This window comes from Alexandromys fortis, unplaced genomic scaffold (assembly GCF_014885135.2).
Source record: "Alexandromys fortis isolate MF-2015 unplaced genomic scaffold, M_Fortis_MF-2015_v1.1 scaffold_22, whole genome shotgun sequence".
Classification (NCBI taxonomy): Eukaryota; Metazoa; Chordata; class Mammalia; order Rodentia; family Cricetidae; genus Alexandromys; species Alexandromys fortis.
This window is the reverse complement of record NW_026067900.1, coordinates 353,679-376,136: the sequence shown is the minus strand read 5'-3', so window position 1 is coordinate 376,136 and position 22,458 is coordinate 353,679. Positions and strand designations below refer to the sequence as shown.

Sequence of the window (22,458 nt, the reverse complement as noted above, 5' to 3'; positions counted from 1 at the left end):
AGAAAACTTACACCTTATGGAACCAGAAATTCAGATTGCAGGCTGAACTAGCACTACTGTTTATATTATTTTAAATTCACCATAGTCAACTTGTATTTCTTCCTCTGTTTTTGATATTTCAGAACAGAAACTCATTGCAAGAAATACCTAAGGGAAAAGAACAGCATTTTCAGTTTCCAGTAGGCCTACCTGGTCATAAGTCCACTACCTTCAGAGGCACTCACAGAAGGCTGCTGCAACTGCCCTTCTTCCCTTCGCTTCTGAAGCTCATCAATCACAGGACTTACTCCCAATATCAGAAGTGCACAGCGATGAATCACGGAGTTGCAGGCGGCAGTGTACACATCCTGCCCCTCAGGAAGGTCTGTGCTGACCCTTCGCTCTTGCTGAGACTGTGGAGGTGGGTCATCAGCTCGGGCCCCAGATCCTGCCCCACTGCTCATCCTATCTCGGTCTCGGCTACGAGCTACTTCTCTGGCTGAGAGGAAACACTGAAAGATTTCTGTAACATGCAACACAAAAACAAGGTCTTAAAACACATGGGGAGAGAAGAGAAAAATAATAATAATAATAATAATAATAATGAAAATAGTCAAAAATTTTGAATGAAAACTTACTGAAACGGAAAAATTAGTTTTTAGACAATAAATGCAGTATAGTAACAAAGTTATATCAAAATGTCATACTTATAAAAATTGCAATAGGAAATATGCTTATACTTTAGAATTTGGATTTGGCTGGTTCTATCTGAAAGAGTTAGGGTTGTGACATCTTAACACACATCAAACTGGTATACTGACTGTTTAGGTGTAATCACACAAGACCTGGGACTTTGGAAAGAGATACTTGGCCTGTCTTTTCCTCCATGAAGCAAGTCTAGTAGATTCTTTTGGGAGGAGATATCTTCATAGATCAAGAGCAGAAAATAGCATCAATCACCAAAGACTGGCAACCAGACTGCCAAACAGACTACTCTCTAACCTTAGCTTCCACACTTCCCCCTGCCTCCCATATTTCTTTATAACATCCTTGGAAAGTTTCCCCTACTCTAGGTATTCACTTGTTTTTCCATTTCTTAAAGTAATTGTTATTTATCAACAAAACATAAAAGCATCTATCTTTAATCATTCCTTTTGGAATTCACTTTCTTATGAGGATTCCCATGTACACACGAAACAAATGATATGCATTTGTTAATCAGCTCTTATATTAATGTGATTCTTAGATCCAGTCAAAAGGGTTACATTAAGAACCAAAAAATTTCGAGGCCAGCCTGGTCTATAAGAGCTAGTTCCAGGACAGGAACCAAAAAGCAACGGAAAAACCCTGTCTCGAAAATCGCCCCCCCCCCAAAAAAAAGAACCAAAAAATGGCAAAGTGAGTCGCCCCTCCAAATCTTACTAGTGAGTTGGTACAATTTTCAAAGTGTGGGCCCAGAGTAGCAGTTATAGTATTTGTGCAACTGTTAAAAATGCAAGTATTAGGCCCATGCAAATTTTCGAGTCAAAAGCTCTAGGAATAGAGTCCATCAATGTAACAAGTACTCCGACTGGTTGACCAATATAAAGCTCTAGGAACAGAGTCCATCAAAGTAACAAGTACTCCGACTGGTTGACCAATATAAAGCTCTAGGAACAGAGTCCAGCAATGTAACAAGTACTCCGAATGGTTCTGAAGACCAATATAAAGCTCTAGGCCAATGGTTCTCCACCTTCTGAATGCTGCAACCCATCAAGTGGTTCCTCATGTTGTGGTGACCCCCAACCATAAAATTATTTTTGTTGCTACTTCATAACTGCCATTTTGTTACAGTCATGAATTATAATATAAATATCTGATACATAGGCCCTGTGAAAGGGTATTCTACCCATCCACCCCTAAAGGTATTGTGACCCACAGGTTGAGAACAGCTCTAGGTTAAATTAAAAAGAAAAAAGAAAAAAAAAGAAATTTGCTTATTTCTGAAATGTTCATTACTTCTTTATGAAATAAAAGGGCAGGTTATGAGGAAAATAGGCAAATTTCAGCTTATGTATAATAAAAAGCCTCTCCCTACCTTCCTAAGTTTGTATAATTTCTCTATTATGAAAATTTATAAATTACTCTATTTCAAATCCCTGGCCCAGTGCCTAGCGCATCGTAGGTGTTCATAGGTTATAGCTAGTTTATACATTACCACTCCCCAAATGACTATTATGCTTTCTTTTATTGTAATAGAAAGCTTGACTTTATTAGTATGTTGTCCTCTCTAACTTCTTTTCCAGGAATTTCTGAATTAATTTTTAAATTTAACTATGGAAGTTCTCTCAGTTTAGCTAGTAAAATTCTACTAGTCACTCCCTAACTGTGAGCTCCCTTCTTCCACCTTATCTTTTTTTTTTTTGTTTAAATTGTTTTTAGTTTTCTTTTGAGAGATATAAAAATAATTTTTAGAAGTACACAGAATAAAAATAAACCAATAATGAAAGTAGGGGATACAGATCAATGGTACAGTACTTGCCTAACATGTAAGAGCCTAGAGTCAATTTCTAGTGCCACCACCTTGTAAGCTGAATATATATACAAATAATGTCAAAAACAAAAATAAAGCTGGCCATGAGGTTGTAGGCTACAAATATGCATGTTAATGTAAAATAGCCAAGTCGCTTAAGAATATAATAATTCTCTTTTATATAAATGACTATATAACATATAAATAACTATCTTTTAAAACTTATCTGGAGGTTTGGAATATAAAGTATAAAAGCTTTCATTCACCCACTCCAAGTTATTCCCATGTCATAGTTCCACCATTGCTCTTATGCCTTGTACCTACTGAAATAAAGTATAATTGAAATTTATAATTTTAAAAGCTTTACACATAGAATACAATTTGGACCTCCTAATTGGAATAGTAAGGGGCTCATTTCCTCACCACATAGAGAGGTCTGCCAGCTGGATGAACAGCATGGTACCTCCAAGAGGACTATTTTGAATAACTATTTAAAGTCTCTTTAGATGTCATTTCATGCATGGAATTGAGCTGAACAGAAACTGAGATGCTTGCCTCCTTTGAGACACCTTCAACCCAGAACAAAAGCATTAGAGCAGCACTACGCAGTGATGCTGGCTAGTAAGAAAGATGGACTTACTGCCAGCTGTCATCACTTCATGTTCCCGTTCTTCCTCCTCATCTTCTGGCTCTGGATGCCCATCCTCCCTGTCTCTCTCAGCCTGCTCTTCCATTTCAGCTTCTTCATCAATGGTTCGGGTAAAGGAATGCTCTTGAGGATCAATATCTGCAGAATCTTGGTTGTCTGAGAGCTTAAAGAAATAATAGGAAACTACATTGAATATATTTTTCCAAATCTTTAAAAAGTTTTCATATAAGCTCAACCCTCCTTCTCTTCCTTCGCCTGCCCAAGACAGGGTTTCTCTGTGTAGCCTTGGCTGTCCTGGAACTCTCTCTATAGACAAGGCTGGTCTCAAACTAAAAGCGTTCCACCTGTCTCTGCCTCCCAAGTGCTGGGATTAAAAAGCATGTACCACCACTGCCCAGAAAATCTTAACTTATATCTTAGAAAATACTGCTGATATCAATAACACATAATCTTTACAAATGATACACTGATAAACTTCAAAGATTCCAAAGACTATATGCACATAACTATATGTATACAGATAGTATATGTTTTTTCTTGCCTGGTATTTTCATTGAAATGCCATGCTTTAAATTGATTTACATTTATTCTGCTGTTTGGATACAAACTACAGTGCAGCAATATAACTTACAACATGACAAAAGCACAAAAGGTGATTTTTGTTAGTTGGTTTTGGGGATTTTAAGATTGATTGGCTGGGTTTTTTGTTTGTTTGTTTGAGACAGGTCTCTCTATTTACCCTGGCTGTCCTGGAACTCACTATAAATGCCAGGCTAGTCTTTTACTCAGAGAACCACTTGTCTCTGCCTCCCAAAGTGCTGGGATTAAAGGCATGTGCCATTATTAGCAAAATGTGATTACTTGATTCTACTGCTCCCTTCAAGTTCTCTATGCTATTACTCTGTAAAAATCATGTGGGGGAGGGGGAGGAAGACAGTGCTAGGGATCAAACCCAAAGCATTACACATGCTTGACAATCACTCTACCATATAACTATAGCCCTAGCTTACCAATAATTCTAAATTTAAGATAGCATTTTTCTTAAACTTTTAATTTCGCCCATGCCCCCACAATACCCCCAAAGTTTAATATCTAGTAAGAACGATGTTAACTTAGTTTCTCATGGTGGTTATGCTACCCAACAGTTATCTAGACAGAAGAAAGAGCCCTGATAACAGATACTTGGAGAGTCAAAGATATCATAACTAAATAATTCATCTCATAAATTTCAATACAAAATACACATGAAAACTTTCAACTAGAATCATAATAAAGATTATTTGTGATTCATAACCAGTTAATAACTTAGAAATTAGGATATATAGGAATATAGGAATACTTAGCAGTGATGCCCATATATCCCATATTTACTTTCATGATACATGAGTTTCAAGTTGGAGCCTCAAAAAATGACTAATGCTTCTTATATACTTTTAAGGTCACTCTCTAATATTTATATCCATATATACTAAGCCAGTGCATGTTGATGTCTTGTCTATTGTTTATGCTTAAGAACTAAATCACAAAGAACAAAGGATCTGATATCTCCCAGCTTTAAAGTAAGCACTGTGAAGAGGATGATCTCAGGCTTGTTCTTATAATTACAGGGTTGCGTTACCAGAATCATCAAACCCTTTCAAAATCATCTATTTGTTGTCAGAATTATTTCTGGATCATCCTCAGTCAATGGCCTCAATCTTCACTTTCTGAGTGCACAGTTCTAATTACAGAAAGACTGATATTTTTTATCTAATTTTGCCCCTTTTTTCGCCTTTTTCTACACTGAGTATTTTTAAAACTTTCCAGTTCTTTCCTTGTTTTATTTATTTATTTTTTTTTCAAGACAGGATTTCTCTGTGTAGCCCTGGCTGTCCTGGAACTCGTTCTATCAATCAGGATAGCCTTGAACTCACAGGGAACCCCCTGCCTCTGCCTTCCAAGTGCTGGGATTAAAGGTGTGTGCCACAACCACCAAGCACTTTCAAATTCTTGTATGATTCCTGGATTTATTTTTAATCAATGTTCCTGGTAATTTCAAGCATTCTAAGTTAAACAAGGTAATTCCAATGTAGCTTAATCAATAAAAAGGAAAACTGCCTATGATATGGACAAGCCAGTTGGTCATTAATATCTATGAACACAAGGCTATTACTTAGCAGCCTCATCACATTTCATAAAAATGAGGTAAACAAATCCCAATTCTTTCATTCTTCCATCATTTTCCACTAGAAAATATGCTATCATGTTTTGAACATCTGTACTAATCAATTGTTTTTCTTTCATAAAAACCAATGTGGGGCTATCTCTGACAAGCTTGCAGAAAAACATAGAAATTAATTTATTTCCAACTTTACCCATCTGTCTCGTGATGATGACCTGGTTTGAATAAGTTCAAGGTTCTTGCAAGCAAGTAAACGACTTCGAACTTTGTATACACAACGGTACACTTCTGATAAGCTTTTACCAGGTTGGTATCTAAATAAAGAACCAAAATAGAAAAGTTACCTAATTTCTAACATCATGAGAGCAAATATTTGTCTGAGGATAGTTTTTAAGTTACTTGCCGGCTTTCTCCACATGCTTGACTAAGTAAGTTTGTGTGTTTGAGAAGTGCTGCAAGAACAAATCTAGACACAGTGTCCAAGAGTGACTCATTACTTAAAGTTGCACTGTCCCAATCTGAAAATAAAAATAAAACAAACATTTAAAAGGACCCATAAAACAGTGCCAACATAATATTAACAGTATTAGTTCCCCAATACTTGAATTTTACCAACTTTCTGAACAACTACTTGACAAATGAACATACTGCTTCAGGTGCTGTGGATACAGTTTTGAATAAAACCACAACTCTGACCTCATGAAATTTGAATTTTGGTGTAGGGTGTGGAGACAGATGATACAGTAAATGAATATGATAGGGAGGGGTAAAGAGAGAAACAAAGAAAGGCAAGACCCAGGGTGCTGTGCTATGTCATTACTATTCACACAGGGTTCTCTGAACAGCTTTCTGATTTGAGCTCTAAGTGAAGCAGGGGAAGAAACCTCATGGACACAGTACAACATTAAGGTAACCAGTGTTAAGAACATAGCTTGACGGTTCAAGAGCAAACGTACATGAGTGGTAGGAAAAGCCACTAGAGAGCTAATGGGGAATTATTTGACATTGGTCTTACAAACCAGTACAAATCCCCTGGATCTGAATTACAGGAAAATTGAAAGCAGCATTAGAGGGCTTTGAACAGAGAAATGACATAATCTGACCCATATTTTATAAGCTCTACCTCTTGAGTGGAGAACTGACTATACAGACAATAGAAGCAGAAGTCATTGCTGCAGTAAGCAATGGTGTTGCTGACACCAGGGTAGGAGCAATGCAAGTAGTGAGAAGCTGTCAGAGTCAACACGAATTCTCAAACTGTTGCCAAGATTTGAAGCTAAGTTGAATTTTAATTTATTAGTTGGAGAATGAAAGACCACAGAAATTTTGTAGGAAACTAGCTGGAATCAAAGGTCTGGACTTGAACACTTCCAATAAGCAGCCCAAAAACTGATTCACTCATGCATATACACATATAAAACTATGTATATCATATTTTAAACCATAAGAGTAGATCCTGTGAGAGTATATCTGGGTAATTTAAAACATCTGGAGAGAAATGAATATATATGATTGAAAACTCAAATCACAGCATTAAGTAAAGAAATCTTTGCCAGGAGGTTTTTTTTTCTCCCACTCTTGAATTCTACGTTGGCAGAGCATAGCGTATATTATACTAGATACAGCATATACTCTTAAAGAATATTCAGCAGATCAAGTTGAAGATGGAGGTTACTGTCCTTTTTACTCTCAGAGTGACTACTTTACTGTCCATCTGACAGATTACCAAATAATGACTTACTGCTCCACTGCAAAATCAAACAGAAAGTATCCTTTAAAATGTTAAGACCCAATTTAGTTTTATTTGTTCTTAACTATTTTTAAAGCTCCTTCCCCAAAAGGTAAAATGCTACAACTTCGTTTTCCACTTTATTTCAAAGCCTAGGTTAAAAATATAAATACAGACTTGACTACTTTATAGGTAAAAGAACCAACAATGCTACTATGCCTAAGTTTACATAAGACCTTAAAATCTACAGATTCTTATAATAGCAATCTACACAGCATATGTGCATACAAAACTTATCAAGGACAGGTTCTTGAGGAGCTACCTGTTCCATAGACAGGCTTATTATCTAAAGACGGTTACGACTTATAATTATAGTTTAAGGAGGGAACTCTCAATTTACAGGGTAAAATACAGTAGCACTCTGTGCTATTTCAATTATAACATGGATTATCCTGCTTTTACCTTTTAAAAGTAATGAATTCATGAAGAACCATCATTAAAGTTATATTCGTTTTACATCAAGCACCACAGAATGCTTCTATTATTAAGCATGAAGTCCACACTAAAGTATCAAGCATATAGCAAATGGATAGGTTTAGTGTATATCTAGGTATTAAAAGTTCTTATTCCAAATGATAATATGATATAAAAATTTAATTATGGGATAGCAAGGTGGTTCAGTAGGAAAATTACTTACTGCACAAGCTTAATGACCTGAGTTCAACCTTCAGAACCCACAGAGGAATGGAAGAACCAACTCCTGAAAGCTACCCTCTCAACTTCATGCACATGCCATGACATACCACACCTACACTTGGTGTGGGAGGTCCTTCTGTCTGTATGTTTACTGGTTAATGAATAAAGAACTGCTTTTAACCTGTGGCAGGGAAAAACAGAACTAGGCAGGGAAAGCTAGGCTGTATGCTGGGAGAAAGAAGGGCAGAGTCAGAAAGAAGCCATGGAGCTGCCAGAGACAGATGCTGGGAACTTTACTCGGTAAGCCATAGCCACATGGTGATATACAGATTAATAGAAATGGGTTAAATTAATATAAGAGTTAACCAATAAGAAGCTAGAGCTAATGGGCCAAACAGTGATTTAATTAATACAGTTTCCGTGTGATTATTTTAGGTCTAAGCTAGCAGAGTGACCAGGAATTGACAAGAGGCCTCCTTACTACATGCACTCACACATATACACATAATCATTTTTTCAAAAAGAAATGTATACCCCACTATATGACACAAAATATTCAAATGTCAAAATGTATCTTAGATAAGTAAACTTTTTCTTCATTACTTTGCCTTTCAACTGATAGAAATCAACATAACAGAATAAGTGATCAAAAAAATAAACAAGAATGATCTGTAGCTCCTTTTTTGTTTGCTTTTTAAAAATGTTTTTACATTTATTTATTTATTTATTTATTTATTCATTCATTCATTCATTCATTCATTCATTTATCTGTGTGGGTAGAGGGCACATGCTATGGCATACATGTGTGTAGGCCAGAGAACAACTTGTAGAAGTTGGGTCTTTCCTTCCATCATGTGGATCTTAGGTATTGAAATCAAGTTGTCAGGTTGGGTGGCAAGTGCCCTCGTACCTGCAGAACCATCTCACTGGCCCTCATTTGTTTGTTTTTAAGACAGAGGTCTCATTATGTTACCCAGGCTGGTCTTGAAGTCATGGGCTCAAACAGTCACACTGCCTCACTCTCCCAAGTAGCTGGAAGTAGAGGTGTTACCACCATGCCTGGCTGAGGCAAAAAATTTCAACTATACCATTTTCTTTCCATTTTCTTTCTTCTTTCTTTTTCTTCTTTCTTTCCTTCCTTCTTTCTTCTTTCTCTTTCTTTCTTTCTTTTTTTCTTTCTTTCTTTCTTTCTTTCTTTCTCTTTCCTCTCTCTCCTCTTTCCTCTCTTCTCTTTTCTCTCTCTCCTCTCTCTGGCTCTCTCCTCTCTCTCTCTCTCTCTCTCTTTTATATTGGAAAACCAAAGAACAATTTCTTTTTAAATGTCTCTCTCTCTCTTGCTCTCTCGCTGTGTGTGTGTGTGTGTGTGTCTCCCAGAGTACGAGTACTGTGATATGTGTGAAGGTCACAGGGCAACCTGAACAGGGCAACCTGAAGTTCTCATGTGGGTCCCAGGAATTGAACTCAGGATATCAGGTTTGGTGTAAGCACCCAGTAAGTCACACCATTGTGCCAGATCATCAGTCATCAAGTTATCTTTCTACTGGTGATTGAAGATCTAAATAACTGAGTTAGGAATGGTAGTACATGCCTGTAATTTCAGTGCTCAGGAGGCTGAGGCAAGAGGACTGAAAGTTTAATGCCAGTCTTGAGTTTAAGACTCTATCTTTAAAAAGAAAGAGAGATGTACATAATATTTTCCTCATTTCATTTTATTTATAAAAGATAAAAGCCAACAAAATGTTAGTATCTGTTTTCTTTTACCATTTTTTAAACCTCAGAATTACAAGATACAGAAGAAAATTAAAGATAGGATAAGAAAAAAACAACATGGAAAGAACAGAGACTACACATGCGACTCAACAACATGGGTAATTATGTTCTACTGGGATTCTTATCTTGAAATAGGGTTTCATGTAACCAAGATTAGTCTCAAATTCACTACATAGTTGTGGCTGACCTTAAACTAATCCTCCTGTTTCATGTCCAGAATGCAGGAATTACAGGCATGCACTGCTTTAAAATGGGTCATTATTAAACATGGGAGCTAAGAATAAATGAAGGATATTTTTTGAAATTTACACATAAAATTAACTCTACTGATTAGACTAATTAAAAGCATATTAGGAATGGAAATTTCACCATGTATTTGCATACTACTTCACTATTACCCTTAATACTATATTATATATCAAATGGGTATTATTAGTACTCTGAATAGGCAAAAATTGTTATATTCAGTAAGCCTATGGCCTAGGCATCTAAATAGATATGCTCTGATTAAATGTTTCATAGAATACTTTTACAAAGTGATTTATGACACAGAGCCCAACTTTAATACCATCAAGTTTCTTTAAATGGGATATATGTGGATACAACAAAGAATGTGGTTTATTTTCCAACAAAGAGAAAAACCAACAGTTTAAAGTTTACTTACTCATGAACTAGTTAGCACTGAGAATTAGTTATATATTACTCACTTCCTTCTCTATATCTTACCTTTACTAACAGCATAATCCTGCATGCTGATCCAAAGGCTTCTGGCAGGCTCTTTAGAACAACCCAATGCCAAGTCTACATAGACAGCAATTTCAGGCCGCAATTTGTAATCAAAAGGCTTCTGTTCTTCATTTCCTGAAAGGGCTACTTCTAAAAGGCAGCTCATACATTTATCTATTAAAAAAAAAGTTTAATTTTAATAATTCCACTTATTCACTTCTCTTTCTCCCTCCCTCCATCTCTCTCTATGCCACAGTGTATGTAAAGGTAGAAGAACAACTTGCAAGAGTCACTTCTCTCCTTCCACCATGTAGGTCCTGGTGATCAACTCAGGTTGTCAGTCCTGGCAGTAAACGCTCTACACCCTGAGCCATCAGTTCTCAAGTTCCTTTTTATCTGGGAGGGGGGAGTTTCGAGACAGGGATTCTTAGTGTAGAGGTGGCTGTCTTGGAACTCACTCTGTAGACCAGGCTGGCCTCAAACCCAAGAGATTCGCCTGCCTCTGCCTCCCAAGTGCTAGTTGGTGCAAGTTGCTGCTCCCACCATCTGGCTAAGTTCCCAAATGTAAACTTCATAAACTTTATAACTGTGAATAAAATCTTATTTATTTACTCAACCGACATAAAATTGTGCACTCGGAGCTAATTCAAAGTAGGTTCTACTAAAGTGCAGCCCTCTAATTATTTCAGACGGAGTCGGTCTCACCTCTCTATCTCCCTTTAGAAAAAAGTAGACATTCGGCAGAGAGAGGCCAGGAATGCAAAATATCCTACACATGAAATGCAACATTGAAGACAACAGCATCCACAAATACACAGCATCCTCTTTGAGAAAAGTGTGACCACAGGGAAAAAGGACAGAACATTTTCTTTTTTAAGAGACTTAAAGGAAAGCAATCAGCCAAGAGTGATTCAAAAGAATCAGAGCTACCATGAACAATTTTCCAATCAATAATCTCATTCAAGTGGGTAATTCCCAATTCTTCAGTAGGCGCTTTAGCATTAAGAACCACTGTTATTATTTTGGAAGCAAAGGTGTTGCTATACTGTCTGGGCTGGCTCTGGAATCAAGATCCTTTTACCTTTGTCTCACAAGTACAGTAATTTCAAGAATGTCCACACCCACACTTCACTCTTTTTTTTTAATCAATGTTAAATATTACAGTCAGGGTTTTAACAAGAACCAAAAGTCAATTTAATTCATAACATATTACATATTTACAATATTTTACATAAGCAAATACCTTTTCTTGATATAAATTCCATAATTTTAGTTCTTAAAATCTAAAAAATAATATTAAAACTGAGGTTTCTTCATACTTAAGTCCCATTAGAAGGGATGTATGGATCAACAGACACTTTCTTTGCTCAGGAGATTACTGAGGACTGCATCAGGCATTAGTGCTAAGATCACTGGAACCTTATTCTGCTAAATATTCCCTAAGAACCCTGCAATTTAACTTCCTTTACTTCATCTCTATCAGTCTAGCTTTCAGGATCTATAGTCAAAATCACTTTCCAGTTCAGAAGTAAAATGACGGGTACATGTATTTGAAAAAGAAACTACTTTCTTTACTCCTACTCACCACACTTCCATGCCCAAAGCAAATCTTTTTTTTCTTTCCCAGCCTTGGTTTCTTTTCTTTGCACCCTCCCTTTCTCCCTGTCTAGCCCATCACCTTATCTACCTTGTGGGCTCCCTCCATCCTATTGCCTCTCTTCCTCTCTCTATGACTTTATGATATGGGATGCCACTCTGTATGTTGCAAATGTTTTATTACCATTGGTTAATAAAAAAAGCAGCTTTGGTCCATGGCAGGGCAGAATATAGCTAGGCAGAAAATCCAGAGATAAAGGGAGAGAGAAGGTGCAAACAGAGAGATACTAGCAGCTGCTGGGGAAATAAAATGTGAGGTAACAAACCATAGGCCTCATAATAAAATATAAAATAACAGAAACGGGTTAGGTTATAGGAGGTAGTTAATAATAAGCCTTAGCTAATAGGCCAAACAATTTGTAATTATTATTAAGCTTCAGATTGGTTATTCAGGAATGGGCAGGAGAGAAAGCCTTCAGTTACAAATGAAGCCAGTTTGGTGCACATGCATCCATATAAAGCCTAAAAAAGCTTTAAGAAGAAAAAGGAGAGCCAGACGATGGTGGCGCATGCCTTTAATCCCAGCACTCGGGAGGCAGAGGCAGGCGGATCTCTGTGAGTTCGAGACCAGCCTGGTCTACAAGAGCTAGTTCCAGGACAGGCTCCAAAACCACAAAAAAAAACCCTGTCTCAAAAAAACAAAAAAAAAAAAGGGGGGGGGTGGATTCTAGACCCATTTTGAAGTCTTTATGTTGGTTTAGCTTAGCAGCTCCCACAATCAAATGTCTCTCTGCAGTTAGCTGATTAACAGTCAAAAAATTCAAAGAAAACACAATAGTATATAGAGAGTCTAGATTATGACTTCAAAATTTGGGTCTAAGGTTATGTTTTGTTTTGGAAAAGAGGTTTTGCTTTTTTTTTCCACAGAAGATAAGAAGCTATGGATTCCTTCCAGGCTAACATGGTTTGATCAAGTAAGACCTCCTGAGAGGTCTCTGATGAGTGTAATGGCCCAGGTGATCCAGCATCCAAAACAGCTTCCAAACAACTAGCTGAGCCGAAACAGCCTCACAGGCTCTATAGCCAAGATTTAACTAAAACTCTAAATTTTCTCAGGATCCCCAATCAGCAAGTAGTAGTATTAAAAAAAAAAAAAACTACACCCAAATTTCCAAAATACTGTTTATAAATGTTTGTTTTCATTTATAGGGGGTTGGCTATATATGGTTAATGGTCATAGTCAATCCTTTTCTAAAGAAAAAAGGGGGATATGACATAGAAATGAATTTTAATCCAAAATATGACTGCTAATCTCAAAATACTTTACATTGGTATGTATTTTGGTTTACTGATACAAATTAAGGTCAATTTTACAATACTATATGTAATTTCTACTCTTATTAAGGTGTTATGTTTAAACAGCTCATTTTAAAATGTAATATATAGTTAAGAAATACAAATTAATAGCCATTTATAATTGTCAAACTTATAGTCATGTTAGTTGATTTCCAAGGCAATATGGAGATATACTTCAGATAGGTAATCTTCAAACACTTCAAAGACCTACAGAATATGGCATTTAAAATGTTTTAAAAACAGAGTGAGTTCCAGGACAGCCAGGATGGTTATAGAGAGAAGCCCTATCTCAAAAAAAAAAAAAAAAAAAAAAAAGGAAAACCTTGAATATTTCTGGACAGTTAGAGAAATCTACTCCTAGCAACACCAATTACTATAAGAAGTCGATGGGCATTGAAGAAGCTCCTTATGAGTTTGCTTCCAATAAGGCCATAGCTAGGCAATTGGGTAAGAAGATGCTCTTGCCTGGACTGCTTGATGTATAAACTGGACATGCAGGACCCATAGAAAAATGACTGCTGAACTTGCCAAAACAAGGTGAGACAGTCCTTCAGGGTTCCTGCTTCATCTAAGAGTCTGTCAGACATTCTGCAGGACACAGAAGAAAGCGACTGATGAATTTCACAAAAATAGGTGGGACAGTCCTTCAATTTTCCTGCTTCATTAAAAAAAAATCTGTCAGATACTCTAGGCTTGTAGTCTAAAGATAGATGTCCAAATATTACAGAAGAACTTTGGGTGACTGTCCAGGCAGTCAGATGTCTCTGTCATTTCTAGAGTTTGGAAAGTTGCTTGCAATGTACTTCCTGTTTACATAGGTAATATTATATCCTTCTGGGGTCTATGATGAAGGTGAAGACTAGATAGTTATAATTATAGTTTTCCTTAGTTATGATAAAAGATAAATTAGGTATAAAATTTTAGACTCACAAAGATAAAATAGATGACAGAGTATTTTCATTAATTCTGTCAAATACAAATAGACAAATATTGTTAAGTATAATTCTTGCTTGATAACTGTTTTATTATATGTAATTTTACTACGTTAAAGTTAAAAACCTTCCTTTTAATTAAACAGAAAAGGGGAGATGAGGTGGGATGCCCTCTTTATGATGTAAATGTTTTACTATCATTGGTTAATAAAGAAGCTACTTTGACCTATGGCAGGCAGAATATAGGTAGGCAGAAAAGTCAAACTGAATATAGTTAGAAATAAAACAAAAACAAAGAGATGCCAGCAGCCACTGAGGAAAAAAAATATGAGGCAATAAACCATGTGTCTCATGGTAAAATATAGAATAACAAAAATGGGTTAATCTCAGTTGTAGCAGCTAGTTAATAAATAATATGTCTGAGCTATTAATTACAGTTTGTAACTAATAATTAAGCCTCAGAATGGTTATTTAGGAACTGGCGGGCATGAGAGAAACCTCTGGTTACAACTTTACCTTCTATCTATTTGAGTCTCTTTTTCTTACTGGAAATGTGAAGGAAAAAAAAAGGTTTAATATGGGCTAGCTAATCCTATTCAATATTTTATAGAATCAAAATGAGGGACCCAGAGAGATTGAAATACCAGTCCTAGATAAAGCTATTAGGCATATATTGGAATACTGAATAAATCCTTGTGTTTTATCTAAGAGCAAACAAACAAGAGAAATGAGAGATAATGAAAGAAAGTGATTTTCCAAAGACACTACAAAGGAAGGAATAAACCTGCCATTTACAACTAAGGCTAATTGGCTGTGCTGGCTAGTTTTATATCAACTTGATACAAGCTACAGTCATCTAAGAAGAGGAAACCTCAACTGAGAAAAATGTCATCATAAGACTGGGCTACAGGCAAACATGTAGGGTATTTTCGTAATTAGTGATTGATATGGGAGGGCCAAGTCTATTGTGGGTCAACTGACCCTTGGGCTAGTGGTCCTGGTTTCTGTAATAAAGCAGACTAAGAGAGCCAGTAAGCAATCTTTCCCCTGCCTCCAATTTCCTGCCCATTTTGAGTTCCTGTTCTTTGATGGTGAACAGTGATGTAGAAGTATAAGACAAATAAACCCTTTCCTCTCCAACTTGCTTTTGGTCATGATGTTTCATCACACCCATAGTAATCCTTACTAAGATAGTGTCTGAAAACGAGACACTGCTCTATCCTGATAGGTAATCTACCCATGCATTCCATTTGGGGAAGTAGTTTTGTAACCCCAAGCTTCAGAATAGAATCAAGTTTCCATAACTTGATCAAAATGAGTGAAGAGTACAACAGAATGGGAAAAATGTATCTTTGGCTTTTTTTGATATATGGAGCTCCGATTGTAGTTCAACCAGATGTGGAATTTACCATATAGCTTGGATTAGGCCATGCAGCATTACCCTGACCCAGCCTCTCAGGGGCTGGAATTACAAGGGTGAGCCACCATAGTTGGCTCTTGATCAGTGGTTCTCAACCTGTGGGTAGCAACCCCTAAGGGTCACATGTTGATTTTTACATTACATAACATGAGGAACTGTAATTAAAGGCCGAAGCATTAGAGAGACTGAGAACCACTGTTCTAGACCCACATTTCCCTGCACCAGTGATCTCTGCCCTAGACCTATATTTCCCTATGCCAGTGACCTCTGCTCTACACCCACATTTCCCTATATCAGTGGTTCCTCATGGTGTAGTAACCCCCAATCATAAAATTACTTTTGTTGCTTCTTCATAGCCATAAATTTGCTACTGTTATGAATCATAATGTAAATATCTGTGTTTTCTGATGGTCTTAGGAGACCCTGTAATAAGATCATTCAACCCCCAATAGGGTCACAATTCACAGGTTAAGAACCACTGCCCTATACCATGCTACAGAATTTAACTTTTTCTGAGAACTGTCCATTACAAGTTTAGCTCCTCTTTATTACTAATGTGGAAAATGCCTGAGTTCTGTATTCAAAACTCAGGTAAGAGATCTCAAAGGAGGCAAAGAAGTACATGTTTCAGAGAAGAGTATTACCTAACTGAGGGGTGTCCATTTCCACACCATCACTGAAAAGAGGTGTTTTCATCCAATACGCAGTATCCTGTTCCTCTGGAGATATAGGGGAGCCCTGAAGCATGCCACCAAGACATCGCCCAATGAGGAGAGCAATTGTTCTTTCCAGATCCACAAGCCACACCCATGACTGAGCTGGCTGAGGTAATGGCACACCAGCAGGGTCAATTATTTCTGGTCCTCCTGAAGAGAAAATCAGTACAATTGTGTCTTTATCTGTTACTTTTAAAATTTAAAAGTTTTCTTTTGGACTTTAACCTATTATACTATAATAAGATATTGAAGAAAATAAATTTTTAAGAAAAACATGCGGCATTTTCTAAATACAAATTACCTGGTATATTAGACTAAATTTTACTCACAGATGTTAATCCATTAAATAATTTTTCATTTATAAAGTTATTAATTTTAAGATAAATACTAAATCAGCACATGCAAACTTATCTCAATGGATTCTATTACACCATCTAGATCAAATTTTAGCATCTTAGGCAGTCTTTGGGTCTTTTTCTCCAAAACGAAACAAGAATTCATCAATTAAAGTGACACTATTGTTTAATAACTCATCTGGCTTGAACTCAGAATTGTCTTATACGAAGACTCAGACCCAGGCTTTCTTAGTGTATGCTTGTTTCCAAAAGTTCTTCATATGTGCGCGCGCTCTCTCTCTCCTCTCTCTCTCTCTCTCTCTCTCTCTCTCTCTCTCTCACACACACACACACACACACACACACACACTAACCACAAAAATAACAGAAATCCAAGAGGGGGAAAAATACCAAAAGGCAGGTATCTGAAAAGATTGACAATCCTCTGATAAAATTAATAAGGAAAGACAGACTCCATAAATTTTAAAAATAGAAAAAAGGATGTGTGTAGCAATGTAGATATAAAAAGTTTTTCAACCCATAAATGAACACAATCAATTTTACACCAAAAAAAATTGAAAGTCAACAAAACAACATTTTCTGGAGAAAAAATTTTAAAATGGATTAGAAAAAAAACCCCAAATTTCCACAATCCATGCACATATACAATAAAAAAATAAAACTATAAACCACAAAGGTACATAATTTTATAGATAAATTCCTCTAGCACTTTAAAAAAAGAAAATTTTTACCCTTCAAAAATTACTTCAGGGCCGGGCAGTAGTGGCAAATGCCTTTAATCCCAGCACTCAGGAGGCAGAAGCAGGTGGATTTCTGTGAGTTCAAGGCAGACAGGAACACAGAGAAACCCTGTCTCAAAAAATCAAAACAAAACAAAAAAAATTACTTCAGAAAACAGGGGGAAAGTGAAAAATCAAAATTCATACTATAAGTTTGGCAAATGAGGCAAGAACAGCATGAAAAGGGGAAACTTTTAAAAAAATAATCAGTTATGTTATCCAAACAGAAGGACACTCAACCCACCTGAAACAGAAAGTTCTAAGAAACTTTAGGAAAGCAAGAATAACCTGAAACTGCCACGTTAAGCTGAATCACTATTCCGATATGATCATGAATTTGGTACTCTGATCATTTCAATTCAGTAGTCAACGGAATTGACCACTGCTATAGCAACAAGGGTTTCAATGTTATCCTGTCAAAGTCCAACGCTTTCCAGAAAAAAACAAAAAAGCAAAACTAAGACTCTAGGCACTGACAAGTGGTGTTCTCAAGGTTGCACAAGAAGTTGGGAGTAGAGACTAAAATCCAGAGCTTAACATGCCTCAGTCCATGACTCTTTCCAATTTAAGGGGCAAGGAGACAACAATTCACTAACTTGAAATGTCTGTAGGTTCTAGTAGTAAGGTTTCTTTAACAACCTTAAGATAGAATAAAATAGGTAACACTGACACTCTTGCAAACACAAACTACTGCCAAATGTCTAGAATTACCAGTATTGTATAATTCAAGAATGAATAAAAATACCTGGTCTAAAATCAAATGCACTAAAAAGATATTTTCTCAATTTCCATTTTAAAATTCAACCAGTTGCCTAAATAACCAACCAAAATAAGAAATATGCTACTACCAAATAGATAAGTAACAATAAAATCTTTTATATTTATGATATAAAATGCTTAAATCGAATATAGTGATTCATTGATCACAAATGTACTATTTCAAATACCTCAAAGGAAAAAAGTAATGCTGGATTAAATTATGGCACATTCTTCTATCTACTGTAAGACACATCTTAATTTCAATCATGTCAAACTTTGTAGAACAAAAAGCTTTAGAATCACTGACCATAAAGATACTTTTTATGATGCCCATAAACAACTTTCTTAGCTACTGCACTGTCCAGTCTTTGAAAACAATCACATCTTTTTGCTCACATGAAATGCCCACATAATTAGGCATGATTTTGTTTGAGATAAGCAAGAAAAAGAATCTTTCTCAAGAGCAGTTATTAACTTTTTACTGCCTGGACTTACCATGAAGAGGCCACTGTAATTCTTGGTCTTCTAAAAGAGCAGCTGCTGGCAGAAGTCTATTAAGGCAATCAAGAGGTGGCAAGAGATCGAGGAGGTGACTCAGTAAAGGACGAGCCACTGACACGGGGAGTAACAGCAGGGAGTTAACAATCTGGCAGAGCATACTGCCTGCAGCTGACACATAGATTACATCTATGAAGGGCAAGAAATGCAGTGTAAATCAATGACCTCAAATTTAAAAAAATAAAAAATTAAATATTTCTTTAGTTTGGAAGGAGAGTAGACTAATTGAGTAACTCGTTGTTCAATACCTACCTGATAGGTATTGATAGGTCACAGTAGTATTTACTATCAGAAAATATCACCAATAGACTCTATGTAGAAATGCAAACTTATCATGCATGCTAACAAGCTCGTAACACAGAAACTGATTTCTTAAAATACATTATAATTCCACAACCATTAATTTATCCTCACTTTTAAATTTATTCAAACATTCAGAGTACCTACAACAGAGTAGATACTACACAAGGTAGAGACACAGTTATGACCAAAGCAGGCAAAAGCTCCCACTTTCCTGTGATGTCAACATTCTAGCAAGCAAAGTTTTTTATTTTTCTAATCTAAAATAATTTTTAAAATTAAGATCATCATAAAATATCTGTCTTTTCACTATGGGCATTACTTTTCAATCAAATTTACTCTAATAGTTCCCTGTACTCAGGGCCAAGAGGAACAGTCACAAGTAAATCCAGTCTGCATGAACAATAAATTTACACTGCATACAAAATAGCCAAACCACCATGATTAATGAATAACAGTCTTGGGTTCTCAGCTAATTTCTTTCTTTTCTTAGGATACTTCAGAGATCAACAACCAAGAAAATATTCAGTAGTCAACTAGATAAAGGCTCTGGTGCTCGGGAAAGTCCTCAGTAGGTGCAGGCACAGGGATTAAAGACACTTGTTCCAGATGAGGCTATTCAGAAAGAGGAGAGGATTAAAAGCAAAATTTAAAGGATCCCAACATGGAAGAGCATAGCCAAAGAAGAGGGGGGGCAAATCTTTTATTAAGTCCCAGAAAAAAATGGTCAGAGACAGAGGAGAAATAGTAGGACTGTGCTACACAGAGGAGAGCCCATGGAAGAAAGCATTTCAAGAAGGAAATTGCAGTTGGGCGTTGGTGGTGCGTGGAGACAGAGACAAGCAGGTCTATGTGAGTTCAAGGCCAGCCTGATCTATGAGTAAGTTCCAGAACAATCAGGAGTACACAGAGAAACTCTGTCTCAAAAAACCAAAAAGGAAAAAAAAAGGAAATTGGACAGAGTATGGTAGTGAGTCCAGCCTTTGGAAGGCTGATACAGAAGGGTCACTTTGAATTTAAGAACATATTCTAAAGCGTTAGACACTGTCTCAAAAAGAAGGAAGGGAGGGAGGGAGGGAGGGAGGGAGGGAGGGAGGGAGGGAGGGAGGGGATGAAGAATACTGATAAAATATGGAGGAGATAAAGAACATACTTTACATCATAAATTAACTGACTTTGTATCATCTAATGTCTTTAAACTAGATCTGCCGCCGAGAGTTAGAATCCTTTAAGATCAGTGTTACAGTACCCCTACACCAAGATGAATGGAAACAAAACCAATACAAAGGAAACAGCATCATTTCTCTTTCACTCAGAGGTGTCAAGCATTCTTGAGATTTTGGAAAAGTTCAATGACTCTTGCCTTATACCCACTGATTAAATGTGAAATTCAACACCAAACTCACCTCTTAATTTCTCTCCAACACTGCCATTCCAAGGACTCTCTTTAAGTAAATCTGCAGAACGTGAATAAATATCTGTAGCATGAGGCAGCAAAAGCTGAAGGTGTTTATGAAGCAATGCCACACTGCTTGAGTTCTAAGAAGAAAAAATCCTAAATTACCACTCTAAAAGATCCAACAAAAATATTTACGACATCCCCAGTTATCTGAGCTATAGGTTCCTAATAGAATACCACGAAAAGGAGAGAACTGCACACCTCAGTAATGTTATTAATGTGGCAAAAAGCCAGCAGTTGTTTCTGTAGTGAACACAGCAGTTCATGGAGATGAGCAGGCTGACTGTTTTCAGACGGTGATGTTCCAAGAAGATATTTATCACTGTTCTTTTCCAGCTCTCCAAATGCTTGATCCTAAAATGATATATAGTATAGATCATATTTCAAATATGCTTTATTTGTTTGTTTGTTTGGTTTTTTTTGGTTTTCCGAGGCAGGGTTTCTCTGTGGTTTTGGAGCCTGTCCTGGAACTAGCTCTTGTAGACCAGGCTGGTCTCAAACTCACAGAGATCCGCCTGCCTCTGCCTCCCGAGTGCTGGGATTAAAGGCGTGCGCCACCACCGCCCGGCTCAAATATGCTTTAGAAAATGATTTTTATTTATTCTTTATTACATGAGAAGCCCTTGATAAAATTCTAACGTAAATCTTCTTGTAATTTTAAGTTACACGTTACATTGCCATCACAGTATTTCAGATATAACAGGTTTCTCTCTTTGGAGAAGTGAATCTAAAATTTTATTTGTTTAAATGTTAAGACTTTTACCTAAAAAGATCATTACCCCTTTATTCTTTTCTTAATACAGTGAGAAAGCAAGGTACCATATAAAACCCTAAATTTCTCTCTTTGGAGAAGTAAATCTAAAATTTTATTTACATTGTTTAAATGTTAAAACTTTTACCTAAAAAGATCATTACCCCTTTATTCTTTTCTTAATACAGTGATAAAGCAAGGTACCTTATAAAACCCTAAATTTCTCTCTTTGGAGAAGTAAATCTAAAATTTTATTTACATTGTTTAAATGTTAAAACTTTTACCTAAATAGATCATTACACCTTTATTGTTTTCTTAATACAGTGAAAAACCAAGGTACCGTGTAAAACCCTAAATTTCTTAAGAGGGTCTTCATTAAAATTTCAGCCAAATGAGTGTCTGGATGGCAGGTCTGAGGACCATAAGGCTGATCTGACAGGTTTCCATAACCCATGCACACAGTCGAAAGGTCAGCAGCATCAGAAGGTGAGCTATAGCCAAGAAGGGAGGCAACATGGGTATGATCTTGCAAACTTGTCAGGATTATATCCAGTTGCATTCTCTAAACAACAATGAAAAAGAAACATGTAATTAGCATAACATCTATTAAAAGAGAGTAAAAAAGGATATAAGGAAAAAACTATACTAACAATGCTAACTAACCCATTTACTAGCTTGATAAATAACCTTCAAGAAGTACATAATTATAGGAAAAAAACTATTCAACTAATATAATTTCAGAAAATGTAACTAACAGGTTTCTAATCCCATATTTTATGATAAATACCTAAAATTCCAAGCTAAAATAGAATAATATGTATAATAATTTAAGCACTATAAGTAGACAGAAATAAGAAATACCAATAGATAAATTATACTCACGCTATTCAACAAAATTACTGATGATAACTGCTTATTCTAATGTTTAGAAAAAAATCACTTATAATCCAAACTAATGCAAAATATTTACTGGAAAACATCTGTGGACATTATACACCAATATGTACTATAATTCCCCTCAAATCTATAGCTCTACAACTGACTTAAAATAATAAAAATTAAAAATAAGCATACTCATGCTTCAAATGCTTTTTGCTAGTGATAACCTTTTCCTTTTCAGATAAGCAACTCTAAGCATGGGACTAACAGCAATAACACAAGATTAATTTCAACTTAGCACTTACAATAAACCAAGAGTATCTGGTTTGACACCATAATCAACACTAGAAAAATGAATCATAACTCTAAGAACTG

The 22,458-nt window shown here is 36.2% G+C and overlaps 1 protein-coding gene across 7 annotated transcripts in view; it reads right to left on the bottom strand.

Annotated features, from left to right (window-relative positions):
• The window catches only part of Herc1 (HECT and RLD domain containing E3 ubiquitin protein ligase family member 1), a 162,867-nt gene that overhangs the window by 95,505 nt on the left and 44,904 nt on the right, over nt 1–22,458 (bottom strand). For all 7 annotated transcript variants that reach the window (XM_050126066.1, XM_050126103.1, XM_050126079.1 and 4 more), the window contains exons 14-23: nt 21,545–21,766; nt 20,655–20,807; nt 20,401–20,533; nt 18,632–18,823; nt 16,171–16,392; nt 10,223–10,396; nt 5,705–5,819; nt 5,495–5,615; nt 3,132–3,303; nt 190–502 (exon numbers count right to left, since the gene is read on the bottom strand). In XM_050126066.1, coding sequence (XP_049982023.1) covers nt 190–502; nt 3,132–3,303; nt 5,495–5,615; nt 5,705–5,819; nt 10,223–10,396; nt 16,171–16,392; nt 18,632–18,823; nt 20,401–20,533; nt 20,655–20,807; nt 21,545–21,766 — 1,817 coding nt within the window. The remainder of the gene's footprint in view (nt 1–189; nt 503–3,131; nt 3,304–5,494; nt 5,616–5,704; nt 5,820–10,222; nt 10,397–16,170; nt 16,393–18,631; nt 18,824–20,400; nt 20,534–20,654; nt 20,808–21,544; nt 21,767–22,458) is intronic.